Raw genomic sequence first — 21,046 nt, 5'->3', positions numbered from 1 at the left:
CAATGAGTCTCAGACACAAGTCGGTTAAAGGAAGAGATGTACGTCAACAGATCCTGTTTCCCTTGCCGCAACTTTAACAACTCTGCGTCACTTGCTTGCATAAAAGCATGTTTCGAAAACAGACAACGCATCTACTCCTTAAAAACTGCATAGTTTTATAATGCAGGATCATTCCATTCCACTAATGGGACTGCCCATGTTGCTGCAGGACCGACTAAATAAGAAATAATAAACGCCACCTTTGCTGAATCGTCAGGAAATGCAGAGGGATGGCACAAAAAATGAAGATGGCATTGATTCATAAAGATTGCATACTTATTACAATCTCCAGAAAATCTCTCAGGAACTGCCAGTGGTACCGAGACGGGGGTATTAACAGTAATAGCAAGGGGATTGCTACCACTTGCGCCTTGACTACTTGTACGGTCAAAATGGAAGGTAGCTGGTTGTACTACAGGTCCCTGGATCTTTGAGGACGGCCCTGCTCCTGCCCCCCAAGTGCGTTCCTTTACTCTATAGGCATTTAATTCCTGATGTAATCCTGCATTCTCCTGTCTTCCCCCCTGTACTTCAGACTGGAGAGACGTGCCCGCAGCCATCTACTCCTGTAAAGAAGGAACCCCATCCTCCCCAACAGTGGGAGTGCCCCCCGCATCCATCATCGCTCAGGCAGCATATAAATACGTGGGCTTGGTTTTCTATCTTGTTTCGACTCTCAACCACCCAATACTGCAGGAGCGAAGACTATCCCTACTCCTCTCCTATCAGACCAGTCACCAACACAAAAAAGACACAGGGATGACAGGCCAGTATAAACAGAAGATTGTGGGGGAATCAAAACATAAATGTTTGGACATCACTGGACCTCACTCGTGGACTTGCAGACCCAAGAAATCTATAACAGACAAGAAAAAGAAACAAAGGATTAAGTTCGAACATTCATATCCATACGTGCTTGATTTAGGCAGGTTATCTTATACAAACACCAGGACGTTCTTACCCTTCTTGAAAGGGGCCATCAGTTCCTCTGTACCTTATAGGTTTTTAAGCATCATGTAGAAGTCTCCATACAAAGTTCCTCATCCGAGTCCTTATGTACAGTGTCCAGTTATCCTTATTAACTCGATATCCAGGAGGCAATATCCGTATTCTCCAGAATTAAAAAAACAGTAAGGAGGGGAAAAAAACACCAAAAGCGGCAAAAAAAACACGTACTAGAAGAGCAACCAAGAGCTCTTAGAAAGCATAAGTGCACTTAATTCTAGCCACCATAAATCAATGTGGCATAAACCATGAACAGGGAAAGACTATCCTTTTACCGGGCACGCAGCCGCGTAGTCCAAGTAATGCCACCATCCAGTAGGAGCCCCTACCGTAGCAAAAAAAATAGTCCCTGGATAACACAAAAAAGGGGACTAAAGAAACCGCAGGACAGATACAAAGAGCTACCTGGACTGTCCTAATGTGCAGGGAAATATCCCAAAACCGAAACCATATGATTAGCAGGAGTTAACCAGCACATGTTCATTCCTGGCGATGCTGTTTTCACTGAGGAAAAACGCTGAATTCCAAAAACCGGAAGTCTGGCAAGACACAGCAGGAAGTTCTGGGACATCCGGAACAACAGCAGGGAAAGACCTTCCAGGTCACAGGACCGGGGGAAAAAACCAAACGCTGGCTGAACGGAATCAGCGCTTTTTATCTGCACAGATCCGACCCCACCAAGCACGCAGGACAAACATACAAAGGAGGAAAAGAGGGGAAATAATCACAAGGTAAGAAGATTGTCGTGTAATTCCCAACCCGCGCTGACTAAGGCATCCCAGGGGGGGTCTAATTCCCAACATATGAGTTCCCTGGCGGACATAGTAATTCCTTTTGGCATCCAGATCATCACAAATGCTGATGATACCCAGTTAGTGGTGTCACTCAGCCAAGGTGACAACTCAACCTCACACCTGGAATCATGCTTGTAAAAAGTCTCTTGTTGGATGGATCGCTCCCGTCTTAAACTTAATGGTGATAAGACAGAACTGATGCTCCTGGGTAATCATACCACATGGAGTATAGACCCTTTTGGCCTAATTGTCTTGGCCCACCCCCCTCCCCCAAAGTTCCAATTAAGTGCCTCGGAGTGTGGGTTGATCACAAACTGGATTTTAAGGAGTAAGCTCGCAGCTCGCTGTCATGGGATTTTAAGAATTCTCCGAAAAATCCTCCCTGTGCTTCCTTTTTCTGCTAGAAGAGTGCTGGTCCAGGCATCAATTTGTCCCGCTTGGACTATGCGAATGCCCTATACTTAGGAGCCCCTCTCTCTAATATCAAAAAGCTGCAGATTGTACAAAATTGTACAGCACGCCTGCTCACTAATTCTTCAAAACGTACCTCAGCCAAACCTGCGCTTACTGCTCTCCACCGGCTACCGATTCAAGAAAGAATCTAATTTGAAGCGATGTGTATCACGCACAAGGCCTTATTAGGTAAAGGCCCACCTATCATTCGATCTATCATTCAGCCTTATCGCCCCTCTGGGTCGCTAAGATCTGACAATAAGCAGTTGGCAGCAATTCCTAAAATAAGGAAAGCACGAAGCGGAGGACGCCACTTCGCGTATAATGCTGCAAAACTGTGGAACCATTTCCCCCTTTGGATTCTCCTTGAACCGAACTATTCTACTTTCCGCAAGCTTTTAAAAACCTTTTTATTTCCTTAACTTCTTTTGAACTCTAAGTGGCCTGCATTAGCACTGGAATGCCTCAGAGTAGCCATGCGCTCTAGAAATGTCTTTCATTCATTCATCTCCACTCGTCCTGTTGGGGAGAAACAAAAGGGGGAGGTTGTAGTCCACCAGTCCACATCATTGGTGCATTCCTTGGCCTCTGACCCCACCTGGTCACAGTACCCCCACACTGGGGTCCTTGAACACAGGCTTTCGAGCACATTTTACTGGCTTCGTGAACAAGGACTCTGAACTGCAGAAAAAGCTCAGCAGTATATCAGTGTTTTAGAGCTCGAAGCAATATTCCTCTCCTTGAGGGTGGCCGTCAGTCAAGTCAAGGGGTCAGGGGCTGAGATTTATACAAACACGACCAAAGCAATGTTTTATTTAACTGGAAGGTCAATGCCATACTCTCCCGCGCCACCCTGGGATACACATTCACATTGAGTAGGCGGGCAGGAGTTATGTGAATGGGTTAAATCACTTGTTGATGACGTATGAGCACAAGCAGGAACATCTTTCAAAGAGATGATCGATGTAAGCAAAATACCCTGGGCCAGAGCCTGTGGGTCCAGAATGTTTTATTTAGTAACACCACTCTAATAATCAGCATGAATGCATTATGGGTATAGTTTATAGTCATTTCATTTTTCAGATAATCACCCAAGATATGCTGCAATCGTTTAAATTAGGAGTAATGTCAGCACATGTATGGGGGCCCAAATATTTTGCCTTGAACTGTCACAGCGGTTTGTGTTCTTTATGGGCCCGATGTAGGTAATCTCGATTTACCTACTCTTAAATACCAAATCATACCGATTCGGTATTTAAGAGTAGGTAAATGGGATGTAGGTGTTTTTACTTTTGAAATTACCGAATCGAAATGATTCGGTAATTACCAAATCGGTATTTACCGATTCGGTAATTGCCATTGATTCCTATGGGCCTTGAGGCCCAGGAATCAATGCCAATTACCGAATCGGTAAATACCGATTCGGTAAAATTACCGAATTTGAAAGGGGGACAGGGTGTCACTTTGACACCCTGTTGCACCCCTCAATTGTGCATGGGTGCACATGTTGCTGACATACATGCCCTTAGGGCATGTATGTCTGCAACATGGCACATTTTATAAAGCAAAAAAAATGCTTTTTGAAGGGTTTTCATTATTTACTACCAACTTCTAGTTGGTGGTAAATAATGAATTCTTAAACCCTTGTAGCACTGATTGCAGTGCTACCTACATGTTAAATTACAGAATCGGTCATTTTACAGATTCGGTATTTTACCGAATCGGAAAAATTACAGATTCGGTAAAATTTCCGATTCTGTAATTTAACATGCCTCTACATCTCAATATCCAAATACCGGTCGGAAACGGCCGAAAATCTGTATTTTCGGGCGTTTCCGACCGGTATTTGCCTACCTACATCGGGCCTTATGTGTTTGGCCTCCGCATGGGATATTTCAGGAGAAACCTATATTTGCCCACACTAGGGGACGCAATTTAATGGATATATTGCGTTCACCTTAAGGTCCGCAGATCTCACTTGAATATAAAGGCACTATGAAATGTAAAAATTGCGTACATTGCAATAACATTATCATTGGCAACAGTGTTACTCACCCAATGACTGGCAAAAAAATCAACCTCAAGCATACATCAGACTGTAACAGCACTAATCTAGTTTATTGTTTGAAATGCCCATGTGGCAAACTGTACGTGGGAAAAACAGAACGCAAACTAAAAATTAGACTCACAGAGCACAAGAGTAACATCAGGACCAAGCAGAAAAGTTCCCCTCTAGCGACCCATTGGGACGAGAATCACCACAACATATCACAACTACGTGCACAGATTCTAGAAATAGTACCCAAGAAAGATGGTCAAGACAACTCAGCCAGATTATTGCAGCGTGAAACATACTGGATAGATTTTTTATGCACAGGAATCCCCAATGGTTTGAATGATCGGCTAGATTTGGGATGCTTTTTTATAAATATAATGTTAAGCCTGACTGTATAGACGACATATAGAGTTATAGGTAGTTCTTCCTCTTTATACTTCCATGATGCATTGGTATATATTGTGTATATATTTCTTTTTGGCATTCATTTTTAGCCCATTTTCATTACTGTTTCTTTCATGACAATACGCTCAAGGGAGAGTCACCCAGTTATGCTTCATACATTTATGGCACATGTTGACCTTTTGAGATGTCATTGATACATGACACAGATAAGGGTGTAATTATGGACACAGCGTACGTCTGTTTGTAAAGATGTTAATCATAATGTATAATGCTCTGTGGTAATCATTGAGGGACAGGGTTCTAGAATGTTTGTTGAAAACATGTCACTATAGAGAGGATGTAATGTAATGAATACCGATCAATATACATATGGCAATTGCACTAGTCATATATATTCATTGATTCACATTTACTATACGAGGTTAGTCATTCATTAGCACTTTAAGTACCCTTGTGTGAGGCACGAGTCTCCTACTAGTTATTCCGTGGTACATCCTTGTACACTTGGCTGCAGTCAAAAACAGTATTTACGTCCCTTAGCTGTCAACATTCAAACTAGATCAGTAACTAGTAACGTTACGTTCATTAACAGTGCTAGCCACATCCCACCATACACATATATTTCCCTCTCCGTAGCTAATATGCGTTTACTGCCGCTTGTCTTATTAGGATCTGAGACTACAATTCCCAGAGTTATCCCCTGCAGCGCGGGGCCCGAGGAACTCTTTAAATACCTGTATGGTAACCTTGCGCGGTGAGATGGTCTCACGTAAAGAGCACACACCTAGACTGTGTACTACACCGATCCATCAGGTAAATTATATTTGCAGCTTGCCAGTACATCGGTTTTTCCCTGGGCACGTCCGTGTTCAGTTTAAATAATTTCTCTTTACATTAAGCTGCAGTTCGGCATATTTTGAGATTAGTGCTTGTTTATGTTTCCAACAGATTTGGCGACGAAACCATTGTGGTACCACACGCCGCACGTGTTCCTTCATATATATTTATGCTGTTGGTTTCCTGCCAGCAACTTAAAACGTACACCTTATATTCCCCGTTATACATTTTATAAAACCAGAGAATGATATTGCTGAGTGTTCTAACTGTGTTAATAGTTCATCATTTTTGTGATGTACTTATATCCGTTACTCTACAGACACAGAAGTTTGGACGAGATATTCCTTACGCTTTACGGCATTTGCAGATCGCGTTCGTTGTACCTTAGAGACTTATACAGGTACGCAATATGTCTAATGTTTCGGGCAAACTGGTAGTTATTAGGGTATCAGTCATGCGCCACTGAAGGCTACATTTTGTCATTGTTTCTATTTTTTCAGTCTTTACCTGAAAGGCCTGAAAAATCTCTCTTTTACCGGATATCTTGGGTTCCCTCCAGTAACATGCTAGTACTCGTAGGCTCCACACGATTGAGGTAAATCAGGTCTTATCATTACTACACTGTTTATCGTTCTTATGATAAACATCCTAACTACAATTGCATTACAAATTTTGCATCTCTAGCTTTGCAGCCACCACGCGTCTAGGAAAGCCTAGGTTTACACATCAGAGCATAGGAATCCATTCCACAGCCACATAACAATACAGAGGTACGTGATATTACAATTAAGATGAATAGTGAATACCATAGCGACATTATTTGCATCTTGTTTAGTACTAAGGCATTTATTTATTGAGTTCAATTCTGTCTAACTGGCACCATTTAATCACATGTTTAGGTTGTTTATTTTATTCTTTCTGTTTATGTACTCATAGCAATGCATCGTTAGTTGACGTATATTGATGAGGATCTGTGACGTATGTCTATTTCCACCCTGTGCATGATTTAGCAACGTTGGCAACATCACATGTACTGATGAATGAAATGCTTTTCTCCTGTTCCCCCTGAAGTGTCTGAAAATAACGGTTTCATTGCTAGTTTTCTTGATATCACACTGTACCATAATTTTTCATTGATCAGCTGTTTGTATATATCTTGTAGGATTTTCCCCTGACGAAGGGTACCTTCAGGTCTTGAAATGCATTGGGCACCATGTCGTCAGAAAATTGAATCAACAGTTTTATGAGTGACTATGAATCATGTTTCTTCAGCTGACAAAGAGAGATGTGTCAGCAACACATATGGTCTTCAACTCATTAACTGTGAAAGTATTAACTAATTTACATTTGCTCTAAATTTACTTTTATGTACAAAAAGACTTACATCTGTGATGCGTTTTTCTGTAAAAATGGATACACTACACATATATGTAGAAAAATAAAATACTAAATATGCAAGTTAATATAGTTCTATAGTATTGATTACTTTGAATTTGTTGTTGTAACACTGGAAAAGGGTTTCTTTTCCTTGTAGGAACAGTGCACTCTACAAGTAGGTTCCCCCTGCTTCCCCCCAATAAGGATAGCCACAGTTTGTGTTAGCCAAACACAACATCGTAGAGTAGCACCCGTAGATTCAACTAGGCAATTTTTGTTGATATCGTTGAGTGCACCTCAATTCCTATTATTTGGATTTGGCCTCCGCATCAAACATCGCCTAGAGCCTGAAATTTAAAGACGGCCTCAAGTTACTGTTGGCACCCTTTGAACTAAGGCACTAAACATCTTTAAAGGATGTTTCCATTAAAGACAAATGTATTGGTTGATATTATTTCCTGTTGTGAAATCGGCAAAATACACGAATGTTCAGATATGCAGTAATACAGTAATATCTGTAAAAACTTCATAATCCATATCCATACTACTATTATAAAGAGAGAGCTGAAACCTTTGAGGCAGGTAAGCTCAAGAAGTACAACACCAATCACTACACCCAATACAGCATTGTAAAGGGGAGTTGCAGCAGATGGACATAGGCTATACAGCTGCCACCATATACATCACAAAGGAGAAAGAACCTTAGGGGTAAAGTTGTCCCTTGTGGGCGTTGGCGCTGTGCTGTCAGTGATGGGCGTGTCAAAGAAGACTTCACATTTAGTCCTTTGTGGGCGTCAGCGTTGGGCCTGGCTAAAAAAGAAACAAAAAAATGGGCGCGGCTTTCACAAGCGCACCATTCACTGGGCGCACCATTCACGCTCCATTCCATGTGGGCGTCAGCGTTGTCAGAGGGGCCTGGCTAAATAAAAAATAAAAAATTGGGCGCGGCTTTCGCCATTCACGCGCCATTACTGCTAGCGGAGGATGAAGCGAGGCAGCGTACCAGCCAAAATAAGAGACTTCACTATTTAAAATTATTCCGGGGCTCAGGCGGGGCATAAAAGCTGTCACAATACTAGCCTCAATCAGACACGCCAAGCCCTCGCAAGCACGCTGTCACGCAGGGCACTGGCAGCGTACACAGATTCACGTCTAAGAGAACAATCTTGGGGATTCCATAAGCAAGCCACTCCACAACACCCACAGGCTGCAAAGGTTACTGCTGAGGACGCACCGATCACGAACGCTCTTCAAATACGGTACAGCTAAGGAGGCACTTATCTCAAAAACGCTCTTACAAACAGTGCAGGCAGAAGAGGACAAACACACTCAACAAACATTACAAACGTGCAAGATCAATGTTAGACAACGCATAAAATCCGTCTTGCCTTTTCCAACACTTAGGTAATGCTGCACAACTCACACTTTGCCTTTCTGCAATAACTACAAAGAAATTGGTTTTACACACACACTTGCTCACCCGTTCACTAAAAATTACGTATGGGACAGGGAGCGGTTTGTACATCATGTGCCTTATGGGTGCATAACTGTTGTGCCACTTCAGCCATTCATACCTCCGCATTAGCCACTTTCAAACGCTGCCTGCTAAAGCCTTTCATAAACACACTTGCTCACACCTTCATTGAAAATGACGTATAACACACAGAGCCGCTTGTAAGGGATGTGCCTTATGGATGCATAACTATTGTGCCACTTAAGCTATTAAAACCTCACCATTACACACTGTCAAACGGTGCCTGCTATAAGCTTAAATACACAGACTTTGTCATGTGCCTTATGGATGCATAACTATTGGGACACTTCAGCATTACCCAGTTTCAAACACTGCTCCATCCACATTCAAATGAAACAAAAAATCTTGTATACCGTGAAATATTACAATAAATTGTGATTTACTATTACAAGCATTACACACATTACATTTCATCCCCGGACAACGTCGGAACGGGCTGCTAGTAAGGTTATAATGCGTAAGAATCCTAGGTTATGGCAACATTCGCTTCACCTTTCCTAGCAAGCAAAATATCAAGTTGTCTGCTTTCTTTCAACATCCCAGGTCTGTTTCTGAAAAGAGCAAACGCCACATACATTATATGTCGAAAGGGTGATAATGAAATATATATGTGAGGGAAAGCATATGTTACAGATTAAATATTTTTTTATTTCTAATAACTAAAATATTCTTAAACTCTGTTGCAGAGGGAGCAATATTTAGATTGATTTCTTAAACTATTCAGTCATGTAATTGTCTGTCAGGAGGAAGAATAACACCAAATGCACACTCCATGAAGAGGAAAGTAGCAATGCCTGATATAATTGCCATTGCTAAGCTGTAATAATGCCCTCTATACACAGCATTACCAAACATAACTTTATATACCTGTGCTGAGCTACGAACATTGTTACAACGCATCTTTGTCACTACTCTTATTTCAAGGGCACAATCCCTGCTGAAGTACTGCTATATTATTGACATACAGGACGGCATTCAAACAATTTGCGGATATCAATAAATCAACTTTTATCTTTTTACGATTTTTAAAAAATTAACATAAGAAACAATAAAATACAGAATTCGTAAAAATAAAATGATATGCATATAGTAACCACATAATGAAAACAACAGTAATTTCCAATGTGAAGTTGCATCCGAGCCTTTAAGAGGTTTTCTTCTGCAAATTATACTAACAAAAACATAAAAGTGCAAGTTTTACATTAGTAAAGGCTAGAAATCTTTTGCATTACAGAAGCGTATTGCGTTTTTCAAGAAGTCCTCAAAAGAATAACACAAAGCTGGATAAGATAATGTGCAAAGGAAGAAAAGGGCAGGTTTATACTGATAAAACTCATATGTTTTAAGACTAGGTAATAAATAAGTGTAAAATGTTCATAACTCTTATATGAAGAATAAAGAAGTGAGCCGATGTCTGGGAATACATTTCATTTGGAGTAAAGGGGTGACCCAGTATCCGATATTGATGCAACTCCTATAGAGGAGTTGTCCCCCAGTGCACAGCGTAAAAGACCAAGAGGATGGTTCAATCAAATGTGTAAAGTTGAAAGTCTTCAAAGTACACAAGGATTACTTGTCATTTGTTTTAATGACCAATCATCAATTTCATTGTTCACTGTACATGTCAAACCATCTTTGTGATACAGTTCGTGAAAGTAATTTGAAGTAGTTTAACGATGAAAGCCTCAAAGCTTTAAATCAATATCCATCCCCATTTCATATCCATCCCAATGCATTTCGGGCATGAGTTCTGCCCTTCGTCAGGGGTATATATTCTGCAAATGCAAAAACATATATTTAATCCTTACAAGAAGATCCTACCAAAAGAATTACACAAAGAATATGCAATTGTTACACGGCTTATATTGCCAGTGCGTTAGTGTGTGACCATGCATGTCTGTAATTAACACAGTGATATTCAGATGTGCTGGTGAGCGAGCATTCGAATGTAACCAAAACGTGACCAAAAGTGATCGGGGACCGGCGAAAATTGTGCTGAAATATAACTGAGCGCCATGGCTGTGAATCGTGAACAACATCGGACACAGGAGTTTGGAAGGGGCCGGTCCACCGGAACGGAAGTGAAGTTTTTGTCCGATCTTCGCATTGGACATTCGAACGGATTGGCGCTGTGAAGCAAAGCCACACAGACTCTGCGGATGCAAGTTGGGTATTAATTAACGGAGCCAGCGCCGTGAATGGCTTGGAAATAGTCGGAAAGGTGACCCGGCGGCTGCGGCCACGTCCTGACGACGACCCTGAATTATCCTTTACGCGATTGGAGCGGGTGTCCTCATCCTTAACTCTAGTTGGCGGTCCCTACGGGCCCGAGGGACTGACCATGGTGGAAATGTATGACATAATACCCAATATCGACCTGCGTATTATTCGAACCCAACCCTCCAAGGGGTCCATGGTCCGTCATACGGATATCTTGGGACGACATATCCTAACCAAGGGGTTTCCGACATCAGACCAGTATGTCACCAACGAAGGGGAACAATCAGTGTCGGCCAGGAGTGAACCCACGCTCGCAGCTCTAATGGCGGCTGTCGGTGGTCTTCACCTTTCCCTGAACCGGAGGGTCCAAGCACTGGAACTTAAATTGGATGCCGTTATTTTAGAGATGGGGCGTATGAAAGAGACCTGTGTTCAACTCCGTGACAGTGTAAAAGTGGCGGCGTCCACAGCAACTGGTTTACTCGGCGCCAACAACCCTGTGCAGCGAGAGAGGAGTGAGACTCTGATCCGCAAATCAGCTAATGGCGATGCGTCGGATGTCCCTGTTGTGTTGGCATGTTCAGTATTGACATTGACGGAGAGAACATTGCGCCGTAATATACATCTGAGGGCTTATGTAAAGACTCAGGAGTGGTTTGACAAGGTACCCCTCTTGATTTTTTCGAACTCAATTAAACGTGACTGGCAACAATGTCGGGAGTTCCTGACGGAGCGGATGGGACCCAACGACAATATGATTCACTGTTCCGTGATGTTTCCGGCTCGCTCCTGTGTTCAGCACTCTTCCACGATGGCGACTGTTTGGGTGCAGTACACTTGTGTACCTGATCGAACTGGCCAGGGCTGACACAGGCTTATTCTTCAGGACTTTTGTTCGAGTTGTGGCTGTGTGGTACTCACTATATAATGTTGATACCGGGAGGCGATGTAGGCGAGTAATGAATCCCCCAATCTTAGCTCGATTTTGTAACTGTTGAATATCCTTACTTAGGGGAGGCTCAGAGTTAGTGGGAGGGGAGAGGCTGGGAGCCTGTACAAAGGCCCTCCTCCATTCCTTTTGTGGGTTATAGTTTAGATGGGGCGACAGGCACACTGCTAGTTGGGGTTTGGCGTAAGCTGCATGCAAGGGTGCAGGGTGGGGGGTGGGGTGTTTAAGCGCTTTGCGTTTCCTTTTTTTGTTGATTCTATTTTCCTTTTCTTCTATTTTTAATTATCCTGACCCCCTTTTTCAGTATTATGGTGCTAATGCGAGCGTTGTTGTTTGATCTGGTGTATCTTCTGCATACAAGGGCTGCAATGTATCCTGTTCATGATCTAAGTATAAAGTGATTTTGTGACCGGCGGGACCGAGGGCCAGCCCCTTCGATAGAGCAAACCCTGTTAATTTCATAATCCTGATTGTTTAGGAGTGTTGAGTCCCGGTATCCTGTGTCTTATGTCGCTACTATCCGGACTTTTCTACGAATCGATACTCGTATGTATATAATTGCATTGCACCTGATACGTTTTCATTGATATTGCTTTTTTAAAATTAATAAAAAGATTTAGAAAAAAAAAAAGAATACTTGTAAGTTGGAGTCTATGGTAGAGGCAAGTAACACTCGCTCAATGGCTTCAATGCCTAAATTATGGGGAATTCAGGTGTACAGTGGTTTAACGTCCACTGTACACAACCATAGTTCCTCTTCTGGACTTGTTTGAATTGAATCGATTTTTGTCATGAAATCAGTGGTGTACTGGATATAAGAGTTGATGTTTATTACGAAAGCCTGTAGATGTTTGTCAATGAACTTCCCTATAGGTTCATGGATGCTGCCTCTTGTGGAGACGATTGGTCTGAAAGGTGGCTTGTGCAGGTTCTTGTGTATTTTGGGCAACATATGTAGGGAAGGTGATCGTGGATTATCTTGAATTAAAAATCTTTTGACTTTGTCTGTTATGGTGCCATTGTCAAGTGCTTTCTGTATGATGTTCATCAAGATAGAAGTGAATTCCTGTGTTGGGTTCTGATCCAATTTGGCATAGGTGTTAATGTCGGAGACATGAATTAATACTTGTTCATGATAGTAATCTTTGTCCATGATGACAAGGCACCGCCTTTATCTTTATTCTGGCATACTATGGAGTTGTTGTTAGCAAGTTTTCTGAATATGCTCTGTCCTTCACGGTGAGGTTACAGTGTTTCAAAGTTTGTTGAAAGTTTAAGGTTGTGATCTCATGTTTCACCCGGTTCTCAAAGGTGTCTATTACTTTATGGCTCACGGGAGCCAAAAATGTACTTCGTGGACGTAATCCCTTCAATAAGGTATCATCTTGGTGATCAGTTGTTTGGACTACATCGTTAAAGTAATTCTTTAATATGATGTTCCTCATTAACTTAAAGAAACTTAGTTCCAATTCCAGTGTGTTGGTGGTGGTGGTTGGGATGAAGGTTTGCCCTTTTTGTAATGTGCGCATTTCATGATGCGATAACTCATGTGAAGAAATATTGATCACCAGATTGTTAAAATCTGCTATTTCCTCACAAAATAATTACACAAAGAATATGCAATTGTTACACGGCTTATATTGCCAGTGCGTTAGTGTGTGACCATGCATGTCGGTAATTAACACGGTGATATTCAGAAGTGCTGGTAAGCGAGCACTCGAATGTAACCAAAATGTGACCAAAAGTGATCGGGAACCGGCGAAAACTGTGCTGAAATATAACTGAGCGCCATGGCTGTGAATCGTGAAGAAGATTGTCAGCGTGAGAATGGTGATCTTATGGTTCTCGTGATCTGTGTATATTAGCTGACGAACATTCAAAGAAAATTAGTGATTCGCAAGGTGGTGGGAGTTGTTTAAGTTAAGGTTTAAGATAAACCGACAATCTGAAGAGTATTCTCACGTTCTCAATGGATGATAAATGGACGCGTGGTCTCTAAGTAAAAAGATGATGAACATCAATGTAAGCTAAACGTTACTCGAATGTGAAAAGACACCAAATGAGTGGTCATCTCGGCGAGGTACTTACTGTGTTGACGGTTATAAAGACACGTGCAAGTCCGGGTCAACCATGTTAATATACGAGTGTGATCCAGTGGGTTGGTTACGACGCACAGGCGTTGTGACTAATAAAGTTGGTAGCGTCCGGGACCGGACGTTTAGGACGTTGTAAAACATAGAAAAGGGATCAAAGTGTATTAAGTGTGGGCGCCATCTTAAGAAGGTGTGTATGTGCAAAGATTAATTTAAAAGAATCAAAGTGTAACGAAACAATACGCTAAACAGGCGTATGAAAAGAACATGGGGGGTGAAAATGAATAACTGGAAGCTGGTGAAAATACATCAGAGTGTGACCTAACGACACGCTAAAAAGGCGATTAAGTACACATTGAGGGGCAGTACACGAGTATATGAACACATTGTAAGTCACGTTGCCGTGTGTATGAGATCATTGCATATATAAGAAATGATGTCCATGCTGTCAAAAATTATTGAATCAAAGATAACAAAGAAATTCTATTCTGTCATTAAGCCCATGGGACTGCATCGTGCAAAGATGACGTATCCAGTAGTTCTCTCTTTGTAAAAGTTTGTTTTTGTTGTTGCCCCCTTCAGTCTGTTTAATCACTTCTAGAACAAGAAATTTGAATTGTGAGACAGTGTGCCTTTTCTCCATATAGTGCATAGCAACGGTAGATTTGGAATTCCTTGTTATGATGTTGCTCTTGTGTTCCAGGATCTGGATGCGGATGTTCCTCTCTGTGTGTCCCACATAACATAGGCCACATGGGCATTTAAGTAAATAAATGACGTTGGTCGTGTTGCATGTGGCGTTTACTCTCAACTTAATTTTCGTGCCTTTCATGGGGTGGTCAATAATGTTGCCTGGTATAGAGTTATGACAGTTGCTACAATTGTAGCATGGTAACAAACCTTTGAAAACAGTCTCTTCTGTGTCTCCTGTGGTTCGGGTGAGTAAATCTTTTAAGTTAGGAGCTCTGGTATAAGCAAAGATGGGTTTGTTTTCAAAGCGAACTCTAAAATCGTGTTCCGTACTTAATAGTGGCCAGTGTTTTAAAATGATGTTGCGATAGCGATTGAGAATTTAGAGACCACTACCATGCGGTTGGTGCAATTGCATATTCTTTGTATAATTATTTTGTGAGGATCTTCTTGTAAGGATCAAACATATGTTTTTGCGTGTCCCTTCTATATAGTTACCCAGTATCCCTAAGAACCTGAGAAATCTAGTAGTATGCAGCAACAGTTATATTTTTTTAACATGAGCATTACTTACTCGCAAGCACTCTTTTCAGCATGGCAAATCAATTGTGACTTGGTACGGACAAAATACTATAGGACACCAACACGATAAAGTTTGTGAATACGGTATATTATCAATCATATTTCGTAAAATGATTTTCTAAATAACAGATCACAGAGTCACACAGGACTGACTTTTTCCCTATTTTTTAAGTGGCTAACAGGCACATGCATCAAAGCTTTTTGTGATCGCAAACGATGCAAATCGCAAAAATCGTCCGTTTACGATCGCAAAATCAGCTTTTGGGATGCATTAAGGGTGAAGGCACTCGCAATTTGAGAATTCGCAAATATTTGCGAGTTCTCAAATTGGGATTGCATTTAAGGAATCACATTTTGCGATTCCTTAAATGCAATGCATGAAAGTTTTAAAAAATAGCGATTTCGCAATTAGGTGGAGCAAATTACCATGAGGTTGAACCTCATGGTAATTTGTGGAAACTTTGAAAAATGCAGTTTTGTGCATTTTTCAAAGTTTCATGTTGTGCACACACATGCCCTTAGGGCATGTGTGTGCACACCATATGTGCACAGATTAATTTCAGGGGTGCAACAGGGTGTCCTTTGGACAACCCTGCACCCTTGAAATCGCATTCTCAATTTGCGATTCGCTAATTGCGAATCGCAAATTGAGAATGTCTTCCCATTCATTCCTATGGGCCTCTAGGCCCATAGGAATGAATGGGGAGGTATTCCTTAATTGCGACTCGCAATTTGCGAGTCGCAATTAAGGAATGTTTAGAAATCGCACATTTTTCAGCGATTTCTTCATGCAGAGGCTTTTGCGGTTTCTTAATTGCGATTCCTTAAAAATCGCAATTAAGAAATCGCAAAAGCCAACAATGATGCATGTGCCTGTTAGTGCGTGCGTGCCTTTATTTTTTGCTCTCTGCTTGACCATTACTGACAGCATAGCTGGAAAAAAGGTAAGCATTTAGCTGCCGACATCCGTGATATTACCACGCCATCCGTGCCCCTCCCGAGTCCCGGTGCACACTCGGTGGACCCCCTCTGTGGCTCAATCCACCGGCAGGCCTCCCATTGTGCTCCCAACCTCCAATCCTACCATCACGACTGACCCATTAGCTTTTCACTGTAGACAAACTGCATCATCGTGTAATGCTTCGATTGACCTATAAACGGTGCCAATATTCAAATCCTATCTTGTACAGACATTAAAACACTAATATTCCATGATCTCACCCTAATAATTCTAGTGCAGGCTTAGTGCTACATACACAACTCTCATTGAGACGACACCACTCATGCCCCGTGTACGGAGCTGGGACCAGTGACATTTGCACCCTTTGTGCAGAACAAAGGCCCGTAGCTAGTGTTGGCCATCATGTCACCAGTGAGCGCTGGGGGAGCGCGGTATTGCTCATTAAAGTTGATCTCCTGTACCTCCTGCCTCAAGCGGGTGAGTGATATAAAGACACAGCATGCATCACAGACATGGAAGAGGGACTAGCATGATACACGCAGTGGCAGAGCTGCTACAAAACCGGCTAGACGTAGGGAAAGTATAGAGCGACTGAAAATATAGAAATGTATTTGTCAGCTATTGGCCACATATTAGGCCCGCAAACACTGTCATCTGCAAACGCATATAACAACACTTTAAGTCATAGAAACTAAACATGTAGTTTTGTATTCCTTGGGGGAAAATACAATTTTAGATACAATTGTACTTTGGTCATTAATCAGACTAACAGAGCGCGCATTGAAAGTTGACTCTGCTCAGGTTAGCAGATTCATGTTATTTACTGAAAGTTGTACTTTTATTTTACAGAAGACACACTGCACTGAAAGCAATTTGCCCCGCCCCAGGCTACATGCCTATAACCTTTAAATCCAACTTTTCCAACATGGCCCTTCTACAGCATGGCCCTTGATTGGGTTTGAGGTTAGGCACAAATGATAGGCTGAATGTCATAGCTTGATTCGTTTTTGATGGTAAAACAATTTTAAAATTGGTAGTGTGCATATTATACATTGTGTGTCACACCAGATCAGCACCACCTCAGCATCAGCACATCACGAGTCAGTCAGCACCACTTCTACATCACTCAGCAGCACCACCGCTGCATCGCCTGAGCATTACTCTGCAGCACCAGAGCACCACCTCAGCCTCACTCAGCCCCAGCGCAGCACCATCTCAGCACCAGTGCAGAACCACCTCAGAACCAGTGCAGCACCATCTGAGCACAGTCTCAGCACACGCACGGCACCAGCTCTGCACCAGTGCAGCACCACCTCACTACCTGCTCTGTTTATGCCCCCCATAACAAAAAAAAGCTATAACAAACAAGCATTAGAACAGGCAGGAAGAATTTGCCAGCATTGAAAAAACAAAATAACTAGAAGACATTTTTTAAGTTAATTATTTTTTTAATAGGGTTGTTTAGTTGTACATAATATCTGCTTGGTTATATATAAGATAACAAAAATGCTTACAACACTTTTTTATATTAACTTTACAACTTGCTGCACAGCAGCCACGCTGCTTTACACCATAGCTTTAACACATTGGCATGGCCAAAAGCTCTTGCTAAACACTTATAAGGTCCGAAAGGCGAGACCTTTTGGCTATGCCAATGCTTGTTTCGTGAATAGGAGGTGCCATTGTACCTCCATTCCCATTTCACTTCAGTAACAGCATCTCCTGCATTGTGTTTTTAACGTGGTACAGAGCAAGCAAAGAAGTGTCTATCTCCAAGTTGGTTGTGACAGGAAGGCCGCGTACAGGTACTGATCTGTAATATATTCATTCTCCAAAACGAAAGAGGCTGCCTATCGTAATAATATATTTGTGCCATGAGGCTGCCCCAGAATCACGTGACAGCCTGTCTCATCGTCTACCTCTTCCACGGAGTAGATGGCAAGGTACATAATAGCTGAGCAAATAAAAAAATATCCCATAGTTTCACATCACTGTGAAATGAAATAGATATTGAAGGTAGTGGTCCTGTATTGGGACTTTGTGCACTTAGAGTCGATGTCATCACAAGTCATATAAACAGCCTGCCTATGTTCAACATGTTTTTCCAGAACTGAACACTAGATGGTGGAACAATGCAGAGCATGTTATCGTGATTTGCCATCTAACTAGCAAACCAACGTGACTCACTTACAATCTATTTTTCACAAAATTGTCTCTGTTGGCAAAGCGCTTCCCAAACTCTTATGTTCACTTTGGGGGTGATCTCTTTGCCACTCTGCAACACACTCACCCCGACATTTGATTGACGTACATTCTCACTTCCTGGGTGGCCGGTAGAAAATCCTTGGAGAGTGTAGCTTAATATTTTTATGAGCAGCTGTGAAAGAAGATAGATTTTACAATTTGATATTGAAAGCCCGGTGAATGTATCTCGATTTTATTTCTAGGCATTTTAAATATGATTAAAAACGCCAAATTTTAAATATGATGCTCGTATTAAGAAGATGGCGTGTAGTAGGTTCACTTGTATAACTGTTAATGTTGTGATAATCAATGTGCTGTTAGGTAATACAAACACAAGAAACACAAAAACCCAATACAATAATAAACGCAACATTTTAAAAGGTTCATAAAATATTTAAAGGACAAAAGATGCGTAACTGCAAAATGTTTCTTAAATGCAATTAATTCCGTTTCAACAACACACAAGACTTTTTCAACAGTAGGGCAACGAAGCATTAGTAAATCATTCATTGAGCACAGTCCCATGGACCAGGACTGAATGTTGATTGAGTTATTAGTTGTTTGGAGTCTTAAAGCTATGAATTGTTCCTTTTACATGTAAAGAGAGTTACAAAGTTGTTCTAGAAAGCTGTAAACTGTTTTCAGGCTTTAGAGCAGATCCATGTTCGTATAAACACCTCCACTTGGATTAGGTCAAACCATGATGCACATTACTGTAGGGCTAGGGCTTGTTCAGCTCTACCAGCTCAAATCTACAGTTCACTACGCGCACATTCTAATAACATGCCTGCAGGGATGGCAAATTGTGACTTTTACCAGTGGCGGCTCCTCTGCTATGGCGCTCTACTGCTTTAAAGCAATGCAAGGTAAAAGAAACATAAAATAATAATAGCTTCGAGGTATTATCATTTTATGTTTCCATGCTGCTTTGTGGGTGGCTGGATGGGCGGGGCTGCTCTGCTCTTGGAGCGGGGCAGGGGAAGTGTGGTTTGCCCACTCCTAAGTGCACAAGACTGTTTGGCCAGCCCTCTCGTGCGCCCAAAACAATCATGCTCACTTTCCCTGTTCTCTCCATGCAGACTGCATTACAGCCTGCGTGGAGGACATGTCTAGGGCCCCATTCCATGGCTGAGTGTCGAACCAGGACGGTCAGACCAATCACAACTGCATTGCAGCCTTGTGATTGGTCAGGGGAGTCTTGCTGTGCTCCCTGTTCCTTGAGTCAAGACTATGAGAGCAGGAGCAGAGACGCGGGACCGGCGTCAAGGTAAGTGTTATTCATTTATTTTATTTTTTACGTTGTGCGCAACCTCCCCCCACCTGCGTGCCCTCCCTCCGCGCCCGCCCAGGCACCTGCGACCCATGCCGGCTTCCACTGACATTTACACAAGTTAAGACCCGAAATTCCAGACCCACACCTTGCAAACCTCAATGACTTGACTCAGAGATATCCAGGGCCTTGCTATTCATAAGGAATCTAACATGTGCTACACTGTAGAATGCCTTACTGTTAAGAATTAATATGTGCTTCAGCATTGAACTTTTCTAAATTAACACACTGTGCATTATTCACTAATCTGGTGGAGTGTAATACAGTGCTGAATGCTGCGGAGAGTTTCAACAAAATTAACGTAGTATGACCACAACCAATCAAGGTATATCAAATATATTCAGTAAAAAGAAGCAAATCAGGTTTAGATCAGTAAAGCAGGCGGAACCCAGAGTCATCAAGGAGACCGTGGGTTCCTAAAAAGATGGAAATTTTCCTGTTAATCACTTTTTCCAAGTTATTCGCAGGGAGAAGCGATATCGGTCGATAGCTCTGTCGCCATCAAAATCGGGTCTGCGGAAAGTTTTTTTAAGTTAAGGAACCAAATTAACCTGTTTCCAGAAAGTGAAACGTGGCAGAGTTAATAGATTTGTTTAATACCTGATCCAATTATAATCCAATAATATCCTGTCCTAGTTTAAAAAGGTTTAAGTCACATGTCCTCGAGTGTACCTAAATGACACGACAGAAGTGCATTGGCTGTATTTTCTTTAAAAATAAAAGTAAAATTGGTTAACAGAAAAATCTGAGGCCAAACAGGTGAAGTAGGTTTTAAAATATGAAATCTCTGGGTCTGGCTGCAAAGCAAAGTTATTGTAGATGGTAGCAATTTTATTGTGGAAGAACCAGTGGGGTAGGAAACATGAGTAGGGGGGGGGGGGGGGCTGCATGACGGGGGCCTTCCATGCTCCAGACCCATTCAGGAGCACTCAGGCCAGGGGCCTGACACCAGTGCTCTAGGCTGTAACCTGGAATATTTGGTTTGGAGGGCATGGCTCCTGCAATGACAACATCAAGACAAGATTCCGTCCAGAGTATATTTCCTTAACATTTAAAAGAAATATCTGCTGTATTAATGTGGTTTAAAAGCAGAAAGCAGAGAGTGCATTTTCATTTGCATTTTATGACAATACTATGTACTTCCCTAATGATTTTTGGTGGAAATGTGCGTTTTCTTTTTTGTGTGCCTGGTTGTCTTCTAGATGTTTTGTTCTGCTGTTATATTTGTAGGTATGCATCCATTTTGCAGTTTCAAATTCAAAGTGTTGTGACTATGTGGTATTGCTATTTGTAGCGTGGGTGTGTGGACAGGCGGGAGTCTTTCTACTGGGGAAGTATGAATAGGCTGGAGACTTATTCTGCATAAGGAGTTCTTTATTTTAATAAAGGTTTTGCGAGTCCTGAAAGTCAGCCTTTCTCTTGCAAAGTCGGCCCGGTCCGTGGTGGCGTCCGTTCTGGTCGAGGATGACGAGGCCAT

General features: G+C 42.0%; 1 protein-coding gene across 2 annotated transcripts in view; it reads left to right on the top strand.

Annotated features, from left to right (window-relative positions):
- Positions 1 to 893: 893 nt before the first annotated feature.
- LOC144799862 (uncharacterized) overlaps positions 894 to 21,046 on the top strand; it is a 285,271-nt gene continuing 265,118 nt past the window's right edge. Inside the window, exon 1 of one of the 2 annotated variants that reach the window (XM_078671450.1) lies at positions 894 to 1,775. In XM_078671450.1, coding sequence (XP_078527576.1) covers positions 1,537 to 1,775 — 239 coding nt within the window. In that variant the 5' untranslated portion in view covers positions 894 to 1,536. The remainder of the gene's footprint in view (positions 1,776 to 21,046) is intronic. The other variant, XM_078671451.1, reaches the window with a different exon arrangement.

Source organism: Lissotriton helveticus, chromosome 12, assembly GCF_964261635.1.
Source record: "Lissotriton helveticus chromosome 12, aLisHel1.1, whole genome shotgun sequence".
Taxonomy (NCBI): Eukaryota; Metazoa; Chordata; class Amphibia; order Caudata; family Salamandridae; genus Lissotriton; species Lissotriton helveticus.
This window is presented reverse-complemented; position numbering and strand designations above follow the sequence as displayed.